Here is a 22,083-nt window from a genome sequence, read left to right on the forward strand (position 1 = left end):
CCAAGCTGTAGCATGTGTCATACTTCCTTACTTTTTAAGACCAAATAATATTCCACTATATGTATATAAAATATATATATATATTTTTTCTCCTGCGGTACGCGGGCCTCTCACCGCTGCGGCGTCTCCCGTTGTGGAGCACAGGCTCCGGACGCGCAGGCCCAGCGGCCATGGCCCATGGGACCAGCCGCTCCGTGGCACGTGGGACCCTCCCGGACCAGGGCACAAACCCACGTCCCCTGCATCAGCAGGCAGACTCCCAACCACCGCGCCACCAGGGAAGCCCTGTATATACAATATTTGGTTTATCTATTCATCTGTCGATGGACACTTAGGTTGCTTCCACCTTTTGGTTACTGTGAAAAATGCTGCTTGAACATGGGTGTACAAATATCTTTTCATATCCTTGCTCTTAATTCTTTTGGGTATATACTCAGAAGTGGGATTGCTGAATCATATGGTAATTCTATGCTTAATTTTTTGAGGAACTGCCATACTGTTTTTTGATTGTTTGTTTTTGCGGTACGCGGGCCTCTCACTGCTGTGGCCTCTCCTGGTGGGGAGCACAGGCTCCGGATGCGCAGGTTCAGCTGCCATGGCTCACGGGCCCAGCTGCTCCACGGCATGTGGGATCTTCCCGGACTGGGGCACGAACCCGCATCCCCTGCATCGGCAGGCGGACTCTCAACCACTGCGCCACCAGGGAAGCCCTGCCATACAGTTTTTAACAGTGGTCGCACCATTTTACATTCCAACCAACAGTGCACAGAGGTTTTCTATGAGGTTTTCTTTATCCCATAGGTTGGTTCTCATCTACCTGCCTCCGCAGGTTCAGGGCGCTGCTGACACGGTCTCTCTGGCTCCGTCAGGCCTCTCACCCTCCAGCATCCCTTGCAGCTCCCCTAGGTCCACTCCCACTACTTCCTGTCCACCAGCAGATTCCTTTGGCTCTTGGCAGGCCCTCTCCTTTCACACCCACAGCTCACATCTGTCTGGGGCTGGTCACCTCCCCGGGTGAGGTTGGGGCTCTGGACAATGCCCAGCAGGACTCCCCCACTGAGGGCTGCCTGTGTAATGGAATCAGAGCCAGCCCTGGCTAAAGCCGTGATGTGTGGCAAACTCTAGCTTTGTCACCCTCACTACTCTGGCAGCAACCACCTCTCCATCCCTTAGTGATACCTTTCCCAGCTGCCCCTTCCCTGCCTTACTCATTCTACTGCAACTGATCACAGTTGACAAAATACTAATTTACCACTCACCTAGTGATCCTAGAGCAGACAAGGGTCTCCTTGCATCAGGCGGGAAGGCAGCCCAGAAGCCATGGGCTATCCACCCAACGTGCCCCACCAAACACCAAAGCCACAGCCCTGGTCTCCCTCAGCGCTCCACACACGCATACAACCATACACAGCATCTCACCTGAGCCACCTCTTCAAAGTCATCGTGCCTCTTCTGCAGGGCCCGGGCTCGATGCAAAGACTTCCCGACCCCTGTGTGCTTGCTGAGAAAGGCCTCGCCGTGGTTTTCAATCCAGTCTAACACCTAGTCAGAGAAGGAAGACAGAAACAATGACTTCTTGGCAAAAGACACGTGACAACATGTGTGACTGCTAGGTTATTAGACTCCCCGCCCGTCCCAATCAGAAAGCAGCAGTCCAGGTGTAAACGTTCAATCCACGGTGGACACAGGGATTTCATTACTGTCATTGGCAATACAACAATCCCACCCTTAACTAAGTTCAGCTCTTCCTCTTTGATCTCCAGAATATCCCCTCATCACTTTCTCAGTTTTCTCAGCCTTAATTAGGCCATTATTTTAAACAAGTTACACAGACCGCCAGGCACAGTTTAACCCTCTCACTACTTTGACTCCAGCCATATAAAGTCAGACACATTTGCAGGAAATTAAGCAGTGTCAGGTCAGGGCAGTTCCTTGGCACTCACTCCACCATAAAAATGCTCATGGCAGTGGCATCAAGTCATGGGGATCCTACCTCATTGTTCTCCTGGGACTCCCTTCCTAATCTTGGGAGCAAAGTCCAGAGTAGTCAGTCCCTAACTGGAGCTACGCTCAAGAGAGCTGATCACCAGGACAACTGCCCTCTCTGGCTTCTTTCCACCTTTCTTCCCCAATCAACATCAACCAACCAACCAACCAACAAAATAAAGTAAGGTCTTTAGTATCTATGATGCTCTTGGGTAGCAGCAGAGACTCCATGTTCTCCAGGCTTAAGGTCTAGCGATTTGGCCTCAAGACATTTTCCTCGGAGTTGTGAGAAGCTAGAAAACAGGTGGCTGGAGCAGTAGAGGGATGAGTGAGGCCATGCTTAGAAGGTGAGAAAATATGTTGTCCTGAGGGGTACTTGACAGGGGAGTGGAAAGCCCATGAGTGAGGCCATGCTTAGAAGGTGAGAAAATATGTTGTCCTGAGGGGTACTTGACAGGGGAGTGGAAAGCCCTTAGTAAAAGCCTCGAAAGGTAGGGAGGATCAAAGCCTTTAGCCCATTTTGCATTTGTCCACATAACCCAACAAAAATGTGTGCCTCCAGGGAGAAGGGAAGCAGTTCATTTGGGCCCTGAGGAGTTGGCACTCGCTAAATCAGATGGCCACAGCTGAATCAGAATTACAGCACAGACACACCTGTTGCAGATCCTGCCAAGACTCAACTAAGCCCACTCTATTCCTACTATAGTAAACGTCAACTAAACATTTGATTAATGAGGTACTAGCTTTCTCAGATTGTAGAATGACTTTTGGGAAAATGATTTAGATGAACTAGCCCTGTTTAAAAGGGCACTTTAATTCTGTTTTTTTCTACAGATTGCCCTGTGGCAAGCAGAGAGACCAAATCATTGCCTGGACTGCAGACATGAGAGTTCTGTTTCTACGGAATTTAGCCTTTGGCGTCACTTCCTCTGACATCTGAGATAAATTTATGCCTGCAATTGTAAAAAGTATGGAAGCTTTCAAAGTCTTAGGTGGCAGTATCATAAAGCCATACCAAGATGGTATTGGTTAGAGAAATGCACATATGAATATAAAAATGAGGTTTAACAAAATTGCATGGTACAAAGCCAGGTCAGGTAATTGTCCACTAAAATGAAGAAAAAAAGAAGGCTTTTGCAAAAATGACTTTATCTAAACATTAGTGTAAAGATTTTAAGCACTTTAGCATCAAGGATTTACTATATAACACATGGGGCTATATTCAATATCTTGTAATAACCAGTAATGGAAAATAATCTGAAAATATATATATATAACTGAATCACTTTGCTGTACACCTGAAACTAACACAACATTATAGATCAACTATACTTCAATTTTAAAAAGGTTTTAAACACTTTAACAAATTCTGGCAGTATTTTTTTAATATTCTGGAGGCACATCTGTAAAAAGAAATTACAATAGTAAATGAACTGAATTTTTACCTTTTGCAAACTCTGAAAGGCAGCACTGAAAGGAAGTTTAGATATTCTTTTCTTAGAATAAAGAAGAGCCTACTTTTCTCTTGAGTTACTTATGGTGATATTTCAGCAACAAAAGTCAGGAGAGTGCATTTTTACTTGATTTGCCACAATTTGATCCCATTCTATACCGGACAAGGATGATGGGTGTCAGCATGCAAGGTCAAAGACAAACATTTCTAGTCACAAAGTTTCTCATATATTGTGTACCATGGATAGCGTAGTTTTATAATGTTTATGCACATTTAAACTTTTATTAATCCCCTTTTGAGAATGAACTGAAGGTTGGAGATAATTTTTATATACAAAGGAGCCCTCTTATAGCTTTTCATGAGTGCTTTGAAATTTATGACGTATTTTCAGGTTACAATTTTTTTTTAAAATTTTGTTTTGAGCAGTTAAGTGTGACTTGCTTGTCTGGCACTTTTTTTCATGAATTTTATTTTATTCATTTTCATTTTTAATCTCTAGCTTTAATAAATATTCTAAAGCAAATTGGTTAGAGACAAATGTTTTTCATCTACTAGTTCACAAATGGTTAGCTTTTATACTCCCTGGGGGTGCTTTCACAACTTTTAAACTTTTTTAAAAAAGCAATTTGTTTCCTGTTTATTTTGCTTTCTTTAAAATGTCAATTAGTTTTCAGTTAGTGACACTTAGTTTACTTAATCAGCTCTACCTTAACCACTTAAAAATCTATTTCATATTTGAGAGGCTTTTACTTAGTTTAAACATAACTTTGCTCTGTGATGTTACATTGCCTCCATTTAGTACAGCTGCTGCCATTAGAACTGGAGCTGTGCGGAAAACACATGCAACCTCAATGCCGGGTCAGGGACTGCAGGGAAATCAATTTAACAAAACAAAAGCAAATGATTTAGGACGTGAACAAGATTACTTTAGTAATATAGAGAGACGGAAAAAGCATCTGAGGACAGAGAAACAGAATCAATATATGATGCGCTGTTCAAAATGTTGACTTCTGACAATTTTGTTTCAGAGAGTTCTTTTAGAGCCAGCATGGCCTGGTACAAATACTTAGGCCATATGCACTCTTGACCTTTGATTTCATGGTTCCCAACCCTGGGAACACAATCCAGCTTCCTACGTGGACTGCACAGCAGAGAAATGTGCTTCTGAACAGACACCGGTGGTGTCTAACAATTATGTGACACACTGTAAATTAATGTGCAGCACTGGAAGTCTGGTGAGTCCCAGAATCTGAACATCACTGGTTGAAGAATAAATTGAGTTTCTAGCCTTACCCTGGACCCTATCAAAGTGTAAGCACCCATCAAGGTACCCCTTATTAGCTGGTCCCTATGTAATTTCTCTCATCTAAAAGATCTTACTTAAAATAGTCAATTATCAGTTGTAGTTAGGATAGTACAGGATGATAGTTAATCATACCTATTGATGGCTTTGAATTGGTATTTAAGTGTTTCCAACAATAGGAGGTTTTTTCCTTTTGTTTTTGTCTGAAGGAAGAGTCTTCAGGATGCAGAGAAGCACGTGTGGGCTACAACTATTCACATATTCAAATAGATATTTATTACTAGCCTCATGGTGGCCTAGCACCAGGCACTAGGACAGCCCAGCCTGCAGGATTAAACAAGGCAGGCTCGGCCCTGACTCCAGGAACTCAGTCTAGGTGGGTAACGAGCACTAGATATGAGATCACAATTCATCATTAATTGCAAGGGTGAAAAGTGCCAACAGTCAGCGAAGTCCACTCTGAAGAAGTGAGGCCTGAGAGACAGTAGGATTTAACCAAATTAGGAATTGAAAAGATCAGCATGGTTTGAGTAGGTGTAGTAGGAAATGTGCCCCGAGGCGGCAGGCACCAGGTAGAGCTGAGCCCTGGTGTGCTGAGTCTGACTCCAGCGTTAGCCTAAGAGCCACTGAAGGGCTGAAGGAGGAGAAAGACACCATCAGATCTGCATTTAAAAATTATTGCTCTGACTGCTTTGTGGAGAATCAGTTGTTGGAAGACAGGAACAGAGGTAGGAAAACAGGAGGTTCCTGCAGAAATCCTGACAAGAGGCGATGGTAGCTCAGGCGAGGCCAGTGGCAGTGTCCGTGGAGAGACAGGTTTCAGTAATATTTAGGGGAGAGAACAGCCAGGATTTGGTGATGGGGCCTGGGGGTGATGCAGAAGCAGGTGGAAGCCTGACCCCCAGGAAGAGGAACTTGTCACTGGTACAGAAGCAAGTGAGTCACAAGGGATAGCACAAAGATGACAGGTTTTTTGGTTAAGTTTTCTTTCAATTTTCATACTCATGCTCTGTTTTTTTTGTTGTTGTTGTTTTGTTTTTGGGGGTTTTTTTTTGCGGTACGCGGGCCTCTCACTGCTGTGGCCTCTCCCGTTGCGGAGCACAGGCTCCGGACGCGCAGGCTCAGCGGCCATGGCTCACGGGCCCAGCCGCTCCGCGGCATGTGGGATCTTCCCGGACCGGGGCACGAACCCGTGTCCCCTGCATCAGCAGGCGGACTCTCAACCACTGAGCCACCAGGGAAGCCCCACGCTCTGGTTTTGATAAATGACAGGTGTGCCTCTGCACTTGAGTGGGAAGTAGCACCCAGTGATAGTTGTCAATCTCATTCTGGCAAGATGTGCCTTTAATTTCAAAGGAGTAATTTTATACACTAAGGTTTAAAAATAAATTATGAATTTCTAATATAGCCAGATCCTAATGATAAAAAAAAAGTGAGGGACACAAAATCTACCTGAAGAATATAAATTAGGCTTACATGGAGTTACACCTTGCATTCTTTAAGGCATTTCACTGGGGTATAGTTTTTGAGGAGCCCCTTAACCTGACATGCAAAGTCCTCTGTGACACGCCCACCCCTCCCAGCCCCACCTCCAATGAGTTCCTGCCCCACCTCTCAACACCCCCAAAAACCGCTTCTCACCTCCTGAGTTTTGTTCTTGCTATTTTCCACTTCACTTGAAATGTCCATCTCTTTTTTCTCCCTATATCCACTTCCCGGGCTCCTTCTTACTCATCTTTTAAGTGCCACCTCAAACTCTAGTTTTGGAAAGCCTGTTCTCTTTAACAATCTACTCAGGCTGGGGTGGTATCACTCTTCTCTGTTCTGTTCAAACCACGATTATTGCCCACAGGCTGGTCTCTCCCACTAGACTCTGACCTCCCTGTGATTCCTGGACACAGCATGGTACTCAGCACAGAGGGGTTCGCGTGAGATATGTTGAACTCAACTCAACTCAAAACTCATTGCCCCAACACACAACTTTGGGGTGAATGTCTCCAGCTCCGTACTCCCTAGATAGGTAACTCTTAGTACCTCTCACAGCTTGCATTCAAAGTTCTCCCTTTGTGTGTATCCACCCTCTCTCCACTGCCCCACTTGGCAGGTAGGTAGCTCCCGAAGAAGTATGGGGTTTTCACCACTGTATCCTGCCCTTTCATCCCTCGCCTGCCCCCAGTCTCCCCATCAGCACTGCACACTCAGAAGATACTCAATGAATGTTTATAGCCATGGGTTGTCAAGTACAAATACGGCTGCCTACTGTCTTGGGAGAAGCTGTGCCAGTGCATTCAGCAGGAGACCTGATCTTTGCCCCATCACTGGAAACAACAGCCCTGGTCAGCCTGGGACTCCTCCCCACGAAGGCAGGCCGGCAGTCTTGCAAACAACGTGTAAAGCTCTTTCTCCTTTCTCATGCCCCAGCTTTTCAACCGGAATTAGTCCTTTCCCGGAACAGCCTTTTCCAAGAGAGATACTCACATCCTGAACCGGATCTGGGAGCCAATCTAACAGCCATTATGCATAATTCCCTAATCACTCCCTTTCTTCCTCATCTAATTGTGTTTATTCCAACCAGCATACAATCAAGACAGAGTACTTTTCAGGGGAGGAGACAGTCCTTTCTAGCTGCTAAGGAGAAGAGAAAAGTCCTTTTGAAGAGAACTATTGATATTTTCTGAACAGTGGCCATGAATACAACCGAGTTAACGGGAGAAAATCAAGGGCCTAGCTGCTTTCTGTCCCAGGACTCTGATTTTTTGGATTCTTCTAACATGATAGAATCTTAGTGTTGGAGAAGACCTCAAGGATCTCCCAGCCCAGTGCAGGAGGCCCCTGCATTTAGAGGCAACCACCTTTGCACAAAGTTTTAAGTTGGTGTCTAAGCTCTGTTAATATGTAAGTGCTTTAGGTTCCTAAAGCATCATTAAAATGTGGTACCATCATGATCATTCTAAATTAAAGACAGCACAACTTACAGAGGAACCTGGGTTCTCAGCCCAGCTCTGCCCCTAACCAGTTGTGGCCCAGCTGGGTGTGTGCCTTCTCCTCTCTGAACCTCACTTTCTCCAATGAGACTGTTGGATCACATCATCTCCCTAAATCTCCCTCCAACTCAAATATTTAATGATTTTATTACATTGAGGGTAGGGCAGTTCCCCTCCTCAGAAGGAAAGGCTATGGAGGGCTCACTCTTTGTCCAGCACTAGGCCAGGGCACACGCTCACCATCTCATCTATACTATCTTACCACAACCCTGGGCTGGTGAGAGTTATTATCCCCATGTTTGGATGAAGAAAATGAATCTCAGAGTGGTTAGTTAACTTGCCTGATCTCACACAGCTACTAAATAGTGGAGTCAGGATTCAAACCCAAATGGTTCTGGCAGCAACGCTACCATCTGGTTCCCAGACCTTACTCAAGTTTTCCCATGTGTCCCAACACTGACTTTTAGAGGAAAAGGATGCAGGCCAGAAGCATGTGTCATGCTTAGTTGTCCCTTTAATCTGGAAGAGTCCCTCAGGCTTCCCTTGACTTTCCTGCCTTTGACACTTTTAATAGTTACAGGTCTATTACTTTACAAAATGTCCCTCAGTTTGGGTTTGTCTGATGTTTCCTCATGATCGGAATCAGGAATAACACAGAAATGATTCTTGTTCTTTCCACTGCATTCTATCAGGTGGGATATAATTTGAATTGCCCCCATTACTCATGATGTTAACTTTGATCACCGGGTCAGGGTGGTGTCTTCCAGCCTTCTTCTAGAAAGTCACTCTTATTCCTTTGCGATTAATAGGTATTTGAAGGAGGTAGTTTGAGACCATGGAGGTTGCAGATGCTGTGATGTGCCACAAAGGACTTTTTACCACCCTGCTGAGAGTGTCACCAGCAGGCAGACAGCCTTGGGTGTCAGTCCCCTTTGGGGATTATTACCCTGGGCTGAAGAGAGTGGCTTTGCCCAAAGCCCCTTCTTACATTGACCCGTGCCCAGTGACAGACTCCAGAGTACAAAGACCCAGTTTTCACTCCCCAACCTGAGATAATCTTCAGAACGCCCGGTAGGGCTGGCTGAGGATTCCCTTGAGATGACGCTGCAGCTCAGCTTCACTCTCTGTCTAATCCTCCTTCTTCCCTTCCCTTCCTCAGGGGTTGATTCCAAGAGCCCCTCCTAGTAAACCTCCTCTGGGTAGCCCCCTGTGTGGATACCTCCTCAGCCTGTTTAGATTCCAATCCTCTAAGCTGGGCTGCCCTCCCTGCATGGATGCCCTCTTCCCTCTGCCCAGGCTGTGACACTGCACAGCCCCTGCCCCTCGGGGATGACCTCCTTGACCTGCTCATTGTCTGCACCTATGCACCTGACACCTATGCCAGGCCACGCTTCTCTGCTCTGCTCACCTTGCCTGGGCTCCAACACCTGCACCAGGCAGTGCCTGCACAGGGACTCCCTCCTCGCTCTGCTCTGGACCACCCCTCCTTGAGGACTCCCAGTGCTGGGATGCCCTCCCACCAAAGCCATCCTCAGCCCACTCCACTCTGACCTCCCTGGACCACTGCGGCCCTCCCACCCTGCAGAGACCCACCTTGCTCAGCCCCACCTAAGAGGAAGAGCCTCCTTTTTCTGGAAACACCTCTTCCTTAGCTCCTGAGACGCCATCTCACTGAGGATTCCCCCAGCTCACTGATCTCCATTGTTGTCTACTTTTCTGAATCCTCCTAGTCTTCCCAGGCTCTAAATTTTGGAATGCCTGAGGGCTCATCCCTGGACCTCTTCTTTCTCTTCTCTTACTCCCTAGATGATCTCACCCAGTTCCATGGCTTTAAATATCATCTATGTGCTGGTTAATTTCCATATTCACAGTTCCAGCCCTAATTCTCTCCTGAGACTGAGACTCATGTACCCAGCTGCCTACTCTTCCTCTCCAGTTTGGTTTATAATGGGCACCTTAAGCTTAACATATCTAAACCAGAACTCTTTATTCCCTTCTGCCCCACTCCCCTCCTCTCCCAGTTTTCCTTGTACCAGCAAAAGCACCACAATTCACTGCTTAGCTGCAAGCCTGTCTTACTTACTCCTTCCTGTACACTGATTTCCTTCAAAACCACCCTAGTCCCAGCCACCATCTTTCCTCATTCACTCGATCAGCCCTGTAGGTGGTCTTCCTCCTTTTACTCCCTCCACACAGTAGCCAGATCTTTGAATATAACATTTCTTTCAACAAGAATCAAGTCATGACATTCCTCTTATCGAAACTCTACAACTGTTTCCTATCACACTTAGAAAATCCAAATTCTCTCCATAGCTTATAAGGCCTGATGTGATCTGGACCCAGCCCATTTCTTCAAACTGTTTACTCCTTTTCCCTCCTCTCTATTCACCAGGTTCTCTGGCCATCCTCCTATTTTCATGAATGCACCCAGCTCATTCTGGTCCCAAGGACTTTGTAGGTCCCGTTTCACATGCTTGGAATCTCTTCTTAAACACACCCCGCGCTTATTCATTCAGCTCACCTGCTGTCATTCTAGCACCCATGAGCTATTTGTTTGTTTGTGATGGTGTTCTCTCCCTCCTGAATGTAAGCTCCACACGGGCAGGGGCTTTGTTTGGTTCACCGCTATGTTCTCAAAGAGCATCTGCTGAATAAATGAGTGAATGAACTCAACCTGGTGTGAGAACTTCCTGTGTGATAAAGGGCAAAAACCATTAAAGGAAAGGGAGCTGTCTAGCAAATAGTTGTGAAATCAGAATCCCAACTCTCTGATTCCCTCCCTGGCTCTCTCTGATCAATCATCTTATTTGAAATATGTTATTAAGTTTGTGTCATAATTTGATCCATGATAAAACGGGCAAGGCGTTCTGTTGTGTTAAGTAAACTGAAGAATGGCCCCCCTCAGCTGTTACCTCCCAGTGCCCAGCCCCAACCCTGTGACTCTGTAGAAGCCGATATTCTGAGGTCGGGAAGGAGAGTTGGCATGCCGTCGGTGCCCACACGCATTTTGTTCTGTTAAAAGCTCAAGTGCGCATGACGTGTGTGAGCGCCCAGGACAGCCATCAAATCACTGTTTCTGTCTCCTTGCACAGCACACTGAGCACTAGTTCTGAAGGGGAGCAGCTCATTCTCTGCCGGCACCACCCCGCTCCCCGACAGCTGAGACTGGAGAGCATGCGGATACCACTTGAAATGACCAATTACCACCAATTCATTTTCTGTCCCCTCTTTGGAACAAGTATGATCAAAATAAATGTCTTGCTATGGCGGGAAAAGCCATCATTTTTCTGAGAGGGCTCAGCTGAAACTCATTAGCAGGTGTACAGACTCTCTTCCCCCTTAGAACCGCAGTCCTCTGCCCTGACAAATGTGATGTTGGGTGGAAGCCGGCTAAGAAACCAGCTGCCTCCCTCCCTTGGACCCCTCCACTCCCAGGCAGCCCACACCTGTCCCTTCCCAACAGGCTGAGGTGACTGGAAATTGTCTTTGTCTTTGACATCTCCCTGAAAGCATCTCCTCACATGGTGCCTTTGATTCCTGTTTGTGGTGTCACCACACTTTTCATCACTAAGGACTGAATCTCTCAAGTCAGAGGTTCTCAAACTTTAGACCGCTTCAGAATCACTTGGGGTTCATTCTAAAACCTAGGCACCACCTTACCCACAGATACCGAACCAAAAAGTATATAGTAGGGTCAGATAACCTGTTCTTAACAAGATCCTACTCTGCCCAGATGATCTTAACGTCAGGGGTCTGAAACTGAGTCCCCCTAAAATGAGTTCCCCTGCCGGGTTTATGATTAACCTCTTTATCCAAAACTGTATTCCTTTTCTTGTCCTGCCCCTGTTCCCCTCAGGATTGAGGAACATCAAAGAAAAGGGGGAACTGAAACTGAGCAGGACCTTGTGAGGTCTTCCTGGATACAAAAGCCCCTCCAAGTTCCCGGTTTTGGTTTGGCCTTCCCCAAGTTCCAAAGAGGAGGCTCATGCGTAATGATTAGAACAACAGAGCCACCAGACTCCCAGTTCCTCCTGAAGGGATGCAGATAACAATCTGGTGTATATCTTTGAGTTGCTCTGCAGAAACTACAACCCCCATCCAGTGGAGGACGGTGACTACATGCTGACCACAAGCAGCAGACCCCAGACTGGTTGGAACCAGAAGGTTGATGACTAAGATTCCTGAAACATCACCCTGTTACCTCACCACCAACCAATCAGAATGTCCAGCTGATCACACACCCTGTGACTCTCACCCCTAATGTTGCCTTTAAAAGCCCTTTCCTGAAAATTATCAAGGAGTTTGGGTCTTTTGAGCTCGAGTTTCCTATTCTCCTTGCCTGTCGCCCTACAATAAACTCTGTAGTTTCCTTCACTACAACTCGGTGTCGGTAGATTGGCTTTGCTGTGCATTGGACAAGTGGACCTGAGTTGGGTTCTCCAACAGGTCCAAGAACCCCACTTTAAAAAATACAGTCCCATATTCACACTTGACACCACCCTTGTCTTCTAACAAAATGGACGGCAATTTCCAGTGATTTTTTTTTTCATAAATGCTCTCAAATCTACCCTTGTTCCATCACCTTAGCCCATGACCGTGGCCCTAGGATCTTCCCACTCCAACACAGTCCTCCTCTGGCACTAAATGACCTCAGACCTTCACTCTGATCACCTGTTTTCTCTGGTCAAAATCTTTCAATAGTTCCCCACTAGTTATAAAGTGTGAGTCTTTTATCCTTTAGCCTGGTATTCAAAGCTCCAGAAATAGCATGTTGAGGTCAAGGACATGCCGAACATAGGGGTTATCAGAAAGAAGTGACCTTGGATGGTGACTGTCTAGTCATTTGTTAACATAGTAATAAAAGAGGAATTGAGGACATTAAAGGTGTTTAAAATTGTTGTGTATCAAGAAAGCCCTGAGGCTCAGTAACTCCTGGGGAGGAACCTTCTCTCACTGCCTCCCAGGACCCACCTGATTCCCAACCCTGCCAGGTGGAGGCACCCAGGTCCTTCCTTGGAAGGTACTCATCACAGAAGGGTGACTGTTCAGTCACAACAGAGTTTGCATTCAGAAAATCAAAGTGAGCACCCAGGGAAAGGCCATGATGGGCAAGGGAAGAGAAGGCAGAAAGCAGGACAGAGAGGAATGGGGGTGAGGTACAGAGTGTGAAGGGTCCATGAAATTCCAGGCAGGAGGGTCTCAGCAAATCAGGAGCAGGCCTCTGAAGCCCATTTCCCAGCCCTATCAATTCTAGCTGGAGGATACATGGAGAAGACTGGAACAGACCCTCTGGTTCCAGCCTCCTACTATGGGTAGAGGGATGGAGCACCCCTTCTAAGATCAGTGACACCAAAGAGGCAGATGAGAAAGTTTCCCCATCCTCACTCCAATCAGAAAGCAACCCTGACCAGCAGAGCCCTCTCTTTCTCCCCTCCCTTCCTCCCCCAATTCAGCCAAGCCTCAACCCTGCTCACTTTCTGGACTCTCACCCTGCCAGAAAGATGATAGATGATAATAGAATCATCTATTATCCACTTGAATGTATTCGAAGGATTGGATTATCACCATCAAAACTTAATTGAGAACTTTAATACTGCTAAATACGACCATGGGCAAACGGACATTATTCAAGATATATGCTACAAAGAAAAGCATCAGCAACACTGAGTTAACGTAATTATGGTTATGAAAAACAAGTGAGAATGGGTAGTGCCTGTCGTAGGGACATTTGTGTTAGAGCTAAATAACTGTAGAGAGCCATTTTATAATGATGGAGCAGGTGGGAAAGAGTGTTTGCGTGTGAGTATGACTGCCTGTGTGGGTCTTCCTGGGATGACCCAGGGATGAATGACCCCTGGGATGACTTAGGGATGAATCTCAGCTGTCAGCGGCTACACGGCAAGTCTGATCCCTTGGGACCAAGCAATCTATCAGGGCCCTCTGAGCCCTGCACTAACTTATAAACCCCTCAAGGGCAGGATCCGTGTCTCTGTGCCTTCCCACCACTTAACATAGTGCCCAGGGCATAGCAGAGAGGCTAAGAGCATGGACCTAGAGATTCAGTGGACTTGGGTTTATAGCCTTCCTCTGCCACTAGCTGTGTGACCTTGTGTAAGTTTACTTAACCTTTCTAAGCCTCAATTTCCTCATTAGTATTGATAAGATGAGGACCAAAGTATCACCCGCTTCATAGTGTTGGAAGATTAATTAAGATAAGTGAAGTGATTAGATGCTCAATTGCTCATAAAGATGATGAATCCTGAGCTATGAGCAATAAAACTTTTATAGACATATTTAATCCCAGGAACCAGATCTCAGGGTTGGAATCCAACCACCCCTCTGATGTCTGAATCTCCTTCCCAACATACCCACCAAGTAACTAGTCAGCATTCCAGATTTTTGATGATGGTTCCCCCTCGTGTATGTTCCCTCATCTCTCTGGGACTATACCCTGAGTGAGCATTTTCCTTCTTAGATGTTTTAATCGTTCCTTCTTATAAGAAGAGTTCTTTTCTAGACCCAACATCATTCCAGTCTCTTTTTTCTAACTAAGCATGCTGTTTGTAACCCAAAGTGCTCACCTTTTATTATGCAAAGCTGTTAATTGGATTATACAACGCCCAAACTGGTTTAGTATGATTAAGGGGCTTTAGTCACTACAGCAAGTAAAAGATTGAATTTATGGAGTTTTAAAAAATTACTCTCAAATCCTTTTTACACGTTCTGTGGCAGGCAAGAGCTGACACAGTAAAGCTATAATTTTCCACGGGAGGCTCCAGAAGAACCTGATAGAAACAGGTGAGATTCATTCGTAGTACAAGAACCATGGACTTTACTATTAATACACTCATTCAGAATGGAAAATCACTGAGCCAGAAAATTCTGACATCACTGCCCCTCCCTCGCTCACCTTTGGACTGCTTAAAAGCAAAACACATTACTTTTAGGGGAAGGCACTGGAGCCTCAAATGGGTCATGTCCCACCCACCCCACCAAGACCACTCCTAACCCTTCCAGCCTGACCTCCCTCTATCGCTGCCAAGAGTAGGCACTCAGTCAGATTTCCTCTTCCTGTCCCCTGGCTATAACCTAGCTCTCCACTTCCTGGCCTTCCCCACCTCCGTCTCCTCTGCCTGAGCTCCAAGCACCAGTGCAAATGCCATTCCACCCACAGGGAACTTTCTCTGCTCTGATTCCACCAGCCCATTGTTGTCTTGCTTCTTTGGCCCTGAACCCAGATAGCCACGTGCCGCTCATACATCCTCGGGTATATATGTCTTCTCTTGGGCCAGAGACCTCCAACTCCTAGTACAGGGCCTTGCACACGGGTGTTCCAAAGCACTTTACCAATTTATTCTTGCACCACACGGAGGAAGAAGAAGAAAGGGAGGCAGAACAGATGGCCTGCAGTGATACTCACAATAGTTGTTCTGGCTATGAGAAAATGGAATGGAGTTTGCATCTACTAGAAAGATCAAGACTAGCTACTCCTTGTTCTTCTCAGCAAAGTCAGGTCTATCGGGGCTTGAAAGGAGTCCTTTATTCTTGTGGGAAGCCACAGGGTTAGGAGAGAAGAACAGACAGAAGGTGGAGGTGAGCTGATGCTGTCATAGATGCTCTTATGGCTGTTGCTTAGTACTGTTCCACTCTAAACTGGAACAACAACAGGACTGAAAATTATTCCACTAGCAACACTATGGTAGATGCACTCTATCTATGCCTTTCTGCAGCTTAATGGACCCAAGTTCCAGTTTGATCCTTAGAGACTTATTTCCATCGCCTCAAAGCCCAGAGGGGAAGAGGACACTTTTTGGGAACCAAGGGAGAGCTAGCACAGGGATGATGTGTCAGGCCAATTCTGGCTCCAGATATTTAAATGGAATCTCTTATTCACTGGTGTCTATCTTTGGTTTCAACCTTTCTGCTTTACTCTGCTTTAGGCAAGGTATTCTTATTTGGGAAAAGACCACCCCCAGAAATGGCAATGGGACAAGGAGTCGTGTGGGGAGAGGCTGGCTGGCTCTCCCCCATCTCTCCACTAGCAGGAGTCCCTGTCTCTTTCTCTTTCTCTTCTGTCTCTCCCCCCACCTTCTTCTTTCTCTTTCACCTCCCAGCCCAGGTATGTCTGTTTCTCTGCTCTCTGTCTTTAAATCTCTCTCCCTTTCTTTCCCATCCTCCACTGTCTGTCTCTGTCTCTCCTCTCTCCCTGTTTCAGGGTGTGTGTACGTGGTCTGTCTTTCCCCTCTCTACGTTAGTATGTGTGTGTCCCTCCTGTCTCTCTTCTGTTCTCCATCGCTATCCGCCTGGCTCTTCTCTTGTGTGGTTTTTCTGTAGGACACCTGGACTGGGAGCCAGAAGACTTAGCTTCTGGTCCTGGCACTACCATCAACTAGCTGTGTGGTTATGGCCAAGCTGCTTTACGTCTCTGGGCCTCAATTTTCTTGACCCTATAGTAGGTGAGACTGAATGCTCTTCCAGGTCCCCGGAACTCTGAGATTTTATCACTGAATGAAATGGAACTCATCAGACTCAGAAGACACCCGAGTACCACTCAAAGAGGATGTGACTAAACCGAGACAATGCTGCTGGAGGATCTACTACGTGCTAGGCAGGTGCTGTGCTTGCACCTCCTTCAGTCCAATGAGATAGGTATGTGACGGTTCCTATTTTAGAGGTGAGGAAACTGAAGCACCAGCAGTGAAGCCACTTGCCCAAGGTCCCATGGCTAAGACTTGTCAGAGCAGGATTTAAACTCAGGCCATCTGGCTCCAGAGTCCATGCTCTTATCCGTGATGCTGTATCGCCCTAGCCACCGATACTCGCTCACAAGCTTCCCACTTAGGCTGCAGAGTAAACATCTCCAGACCCCAAATGTGCTCAAGGGTCTTGGATCCAGACTATATGGTTCAATCAATTCTCTCTTCCTTCAAGACACCGACTCTGACTTTTCACATCTCTGCCTGTAAGTGTCCCATCAACACTCTATTGCCCTGCACACCGCCTGGCATGCTCGGGTAGCACGGACCTTTCTGTTTTCAAGTGTGTATGTCTTGTTGCCTTTCTACCTAACCAGGCATCTTGCCAGAACCCAGTGCAGTGCTGGGCCCACTGCCCAGACCCATGCTTGCTGAATAGCTGATGAGTACCAGGATACTTTGTAGCACTGATGGTATGTCCCCGACTCCTCTGCCCGGGCTGTTAGGAAATACCTGGGATCTTCAGACTTTCACATCACAATTCCTGCAAACAGACTGCAGCTACTCGCTGGCAGCTACTGGATGGGCTGGGAGGGAGGGTTAGATGGTGTTTAATTCACAGAAGCAGAAACAGGGGGCCTCCAATAATAATTTCAACTCAAGTCAGCAAATATAAAGAGAACCCCAGCTTCATGCCAGACAGCAGCAGCCACGGCTTCTGCTCTCAAGGAGATACTGCAAAAGAAGAGATGAAGCATGCAAAATAAAAAATGATAGATTTATAAAATTCCAATAGCACTTTGACCTTTGAGTTAACATTATTGTTTGCGTGTGTTTGTGTATTTTTAAATAAAATCGTGGGAGCACAGAGCAGGGAAACTGCTTGTCCAGTCTGATTCTGAAAACTAGGAAAGGCTCCCGTAAGCCTGGGAGTCGGGAGACCAGAGTCCGAGTCCATCACTGGAACCACTGCGTGCGTTATATGCAGCGCTCTCTGAAGTGCCAACTCAGACACCGGTCAGGCATCAACGCGCGCTTGGGTGTCAGGAAGCATTTGAAACCCACACCACGTTTCACAGCCCTTGGTTTTCACATTTTTCTTCGTGCATCTGTCCCAGTGTCAGATATTTGGTGAGTGAGAGTTAGCTGGACAATGGGTGAGTGACGTCGTGCCCCCAGAAGTCACATTCACACGTCCCGAAAAGAACAATGGAATCAGTCATCCTGGGGAATTCAGTCCTCGTGGAAAATCCAAACCCCTTTACATCCACCTCACAATCTTCTACTTGCTTTTGGTGAGTGCCAACACTGTGATTCATCTTGTAGAGATGAATTGACAGGGCCTCCATTCCAGAAATGCTCTCCTTTTTAGAGCGTGATGTAGAACAGCCACCGGTGTAGTTTTCATTATACTTTTCCCCAGCTTTAGTGTCGATGTCACGATGGCCACAGAAGAGTCTGATAACAGCTGTTCCCAGAGTCCGCGTCTGGATGCTGCCCTCCTGATGGGGAAGCCTTTCGCCCACCCTCCCTGCAGCACCTCTGCCCCTCTCCAGGGCCCGTCCTAGTACAACAGCCATGAAAACAGCAGGGAGACAAAGAGCACACCAAGGAAGCTGCACAGTCCACGGCCCCGAAATCTCCAGAAGTCACTCGAAGTTCACTGAAGTGGTGACACCTTCTGTGCGCCTCTGGAGGCTGCCACCTAACCGTTCCAATCACAGACCAACCCTGTGCTCTCCTGTGCTCAGAGATGACACGTTGATCTGAACAATTCCAGACGGCAGGAGCAGACAACTGATGCATTTGCTTCTCCATCCCCAGCAAGCCCCACAAGGGTTTCAGAGCTGGGGCCAGCACATAAGCAGTGCCCATCTCTCCTGAGGCTGAAGTGTCACCTCCGATGACTCATCACTGCCCCAGACGGGGCACAGGGGCTACAAAGGAGTTAGGTCAGCCCAAGAATGGGGGACACTCCTGAAGGCCTGTCTACTCCTGGGAGTGACTGCACGGTGGTGACCCCACACCCAGAGGGTGTCACGACCCCTGATAGGATGCCCCGCTCTCCTTCCAACCTGTCTCTATCACAGGATACCCAGTACAAGGGCCCCCCAACAACAGCTGTGAGGGGAACCAACACTCCAAAGACATGTCCAGTTGGCTCTCAATTTTCCATGTATATTTCGACAGACTTTTCGATTACATCTGGTCAATACCGCAGGAGGTGTGGAAGGAGAGTGAAATGTTATTTTATATGTATAATCTTGAAATTATGAGGTGGCCACAGAAAGGTCTGAGAACACGAGCGCTCCCACCCCTGCCTCTCACAGTGAACCAGCAGGGAGGTGATGCTAAACCTTAACTTCCATCTCCAGCTCCCAACAAGCTCTCCCTCCCCCGCAGCTATCAGTCCTCAAAGAAAAGCTCCCAGGGGTCCCCAAAGAGACAGACAGAGAAGTATGAGGAAAAAAGAATGTGTCATTTCATCCAAAAGGGCATTTGTGGCAAGGCTGTCCTTTCATAGCTAGAAACAACAATTTCTTTATTATTTGTGGTAAAGAAAAATGCTATGACTCTTATAATAACGCAAAAAAAAGATTAAGCCAGGAGTAACCTCTAATCACAGAACATACAATTATCAACAGCCCTTGTTTTAAATCTGGTTTCCCAAATCCAAGCTTGCCAAAGAATCCCCTAAAGGCCCTGTACCCCACCACACCCCAACCCTAGCAGGCCACCTGCATCCCTGATTGAGAACTGGGCACACTGTGGGTCCAGCTCCGACAGCACTCAGATAACCCCCTAGGACCCGGAGCTGTCCAGAGAGCTCATGCCTGAGGGACTGTCAAGTTTCCCCCAAAGAAAACAATGTCATGACTACAAGGAATTGCTGTCTCTCAGATTGAGCCTCCCTTCACAACACCAGAGGGTGAGAAGGCCTGTCTGTAAAGCTGCTTAAGTGAGAAGCGTCAATTAACAAGTCCGGATGGTGTGGAGGGGTGAAGCCGGGGGCTGAACTGCCCTCCTCCCTCCATAAATCAGGCGTTCCCAGGCCTGATCACCTAGGTCAGGGACTTGTGCCACCTCCCTGCCTGCCTGAGACAGATGCCAGGCTCAGGGAAGCAGTCTGTTACCTGCTGGACGTCCTGCTGGAAGACGCAGAGCTGCAGCCGCTGGTGGAGCCGCACCTTGCGGTGCTGCCAGATGCTCTCGAGCCGCCGCTGGTGGTGCAGCACCTCATGCACCACGTCCAGCACCTGGTGCACTGCCTTGGAGTAGTTGGCTGTGGCCGTGAGGGACTCGGAGTTCCCGGGACTCAGGGGCCGCTGCAGCACGTCCAGCAGCGCTTTACCATCCTGGCTGACCTGTAAGAGGGAAAGAGGTCAAGTCCAGGGAGTAGAGGGGCAGGAGGGGCACAGGGAGGCAAGGCAAGCCTGCTGGCATCCCTGATGAGGACTGAGAATCTCAGTCCTACCAACACCCATGACAACCAAGGAGTGTGCCACCAGAGCTGCCGCAGTGCCCAGCCTGCAGCCCGGGGGGGGCCGAGCACCCCGGAATCCTGAGGGAGAGGAGGTGCTGGGGCTGCAGCCAGTTGTCTGAGAGACCCCGAATCACTGTGTCCCTCCCCCTTGAATTTCAGCTTCCTGAGGGCAGGGACTCTGCCTTGTTTATCTCGTCCCACGCCTGGAAGAGTGCCTGACACTTGGTACTTGGTAAGTATTTACTTGATAAATATTCTGACTGACTCATTGACTAGGTCAGGCAGCAGATCTTCGTTTCAGAAAAGAAGCTGAATATAAGTTGACACCATAAACCTCTCTCCCTCTTCCCTCTTCCGTCCTCACCTTCCTCTACCTAGCTCTAAACTTCTAGGTGTGTGACCAGAGGCAAGTTATTGACACTTAACCCCTTTGGGCCTCAGTTTCCTTGTTTGTGAAGCAAGAATAGAAATGGTACATACCCCATAGAATTGCGGTAAAGATTAAACGAGTTAACACATGCAGGGCACTTAGAAGAGGGCCCAGCAGGTACTGGCTACCAAGTCTACCTTTATCATCAGCAGCAGCATTTTTCTCTCCTTTACTTCCTTGTCATTTTCTTTCTTTTATACTTACCCTTCTTTTGCTCTCCTTCTATACAACCTCCTTTTTTCTTCTGAAAGTGGTAACATCCCTGTCTTTCCAGAACACGCAGAATAAGGGAGGGACCCTTAGATTGTGGACACAATGTCCATGCTCCTGGGTTCCCCAACACTCACCCTCAGTGCTGACACCGGGGGTGGGGGGTGACATTCCCTGCCATTCCTCACTGGATTCCTGGCAATATTTCTGGAAAGTGGCATCATCTGAAAGGCCACTTGCCTTTCTAATTTAAAACCACGGTGACTAGGGTATTGATAGGAATTTTAAGACCCCAGATTAATCTGATTAACAAGGAAGTCAAAGTTGGTTTGGAGTTGAAAGGGCCTTTTCCTTCCAGCAAGGTCTGAAAGGAGGTGTGCTTGGTCCGAGTTAAGAAGGCAGTTTTTTCCCCTTCTAACTTGTACCAGGCTCCCAGCCTTTGAGTTTTCAGCAGAAGAGCCTTTTAGCTTGTCCTTCACTTCCACAGCAGCTTCTCACTCCTGCAAACGCTTATCTCCAACCTGTGGTGAGTTGTGCTCTGGACCTTCCAGTGAGAAAATTAGTATTTTTTGATGAGCTGCTTCATAAAAGGGGTGGCAGGGCTAGTGTGTGCATGCCCGTTCACCAGACAGGAAGCAACTCCAGAGGAGCACAGCCTTGCTTTCTTACAGTCCTTCCACAGAAGAGACAGTCTGGTCTTCACAAATAGGGTGAGGTAGAGTGTGTGTGTGTGTGTGTGTGTGTGTGTGTGTGTGTGTGTGTGTGTGTGTGTGTGTGTGTGTGTGTGTGTACACGCATGTGCACTAAGGCAGTTCCTGCCAATGGCTGCATTTCGACATCATCATTAACAGATCAAGGATCTTAAAGATGTCTCCAGAGGGAGAAAAATGGCCTCTCTTCTTCTTAATCCAACTCAGGCTATTTCATAGCACACAGGCCGGTACTCTTGCCACACCCCCATACCCCTATACACAGCCAGAACCCCTGGGTGTCCGCTGGGTTCTCACCTCTGTGTAGGCCTGGGTCACCTGCTCATACAAGGACTGGTGGTGGTGGATCGCCAGCTCCAGGTCCTGCATCTCAGACGGCAGGCCACCTTCGCTGCACATCTTGCACCAGGCGTCCACTCCCGACAGGAACTGGAAGGAGATGCCGGCTGGGTCAGTGTGGGAGCACTGGGGGCGGGCAATGGGCAGATTATGTACAGACGGTCAGATACCTTGGGAAGAAGCATCAGGAACTCTGGAAGCCTTCAGAGACCACTGCAGACAGTGGAGTTTTTTCTTTAATTTTACAAACACCAACCCCAGGTAAGAAGTCAGACCCAGTACCTGTTTAGGAAGTATGGTTTCCACAAAGAAAGATGACTGTTATGAAACTGCTGGGGGTGGGAGTTGTCTTCATGTTCAACAGGTTATATCCACACACTGATGATAAAATACAGGTGTGCAAACAGCTCACTACCTGACATGTGTACGTGAGAGCTTCTTGTCCTGTGCACACTCACAGGTACAAGTGAGAGGCAACATATAATGAA

At 47.4% G+C, this 22,083-nt stretch overlaps 1 protein-coding gene across 19 annotated transcripts in view; it reads right to left on the bottom strand.

Moving 5' to 3' along the window:
• KALRN (kalirin RhoGEF kinase) overlaps positions 1-22,083 on the bottom strand; it is a 645,891-nt gene that overhangs the window by 344,111 nt on the left and 279,697 nt on the right. For 14 of the 19 annotated variants that reach the window (XM_073804132.1, XM_073804131.1, XM_073804130.1 and 11 more), the window contains 3 exons: positions 21,554-21,721; positions 19,557-19,787; positions 1,420-1,542 (listed from right to left, as the gene is read on the bottom strand). In XM_073804132.1, the coding sequence (XP_073660233.1) occupies positions 1,420-1,542; positions 19,557-19,787; positions 21,554-21,721 (522 nt within the window). The remainder of the gene's footprint in view (positions 1-1,419; positions 1,543-19,556; positions 19,788-21,553; positions 21,722-22,083) is intronic. The other 5 variants (XM_033855735.2, XM_033855741.2, XM_033855740.2 and 2 more) reach the window with 1 other exon arrangement.

Source organism: Tursiops truncatus, chromosome 4, assembly GCF_011762595.2.
Source record: "Tursiops truncatus isolate mTurTru1 chromosome 4, mTurTru1.mat.Y, whole genome shotgun sequence".
Taxonomy (NCBI): Eukaryota; Metazoa; Chordata; class Mammalia; order Artiodactyla; family Delphinidae; genus Tursiops; species Tursiops truncatus.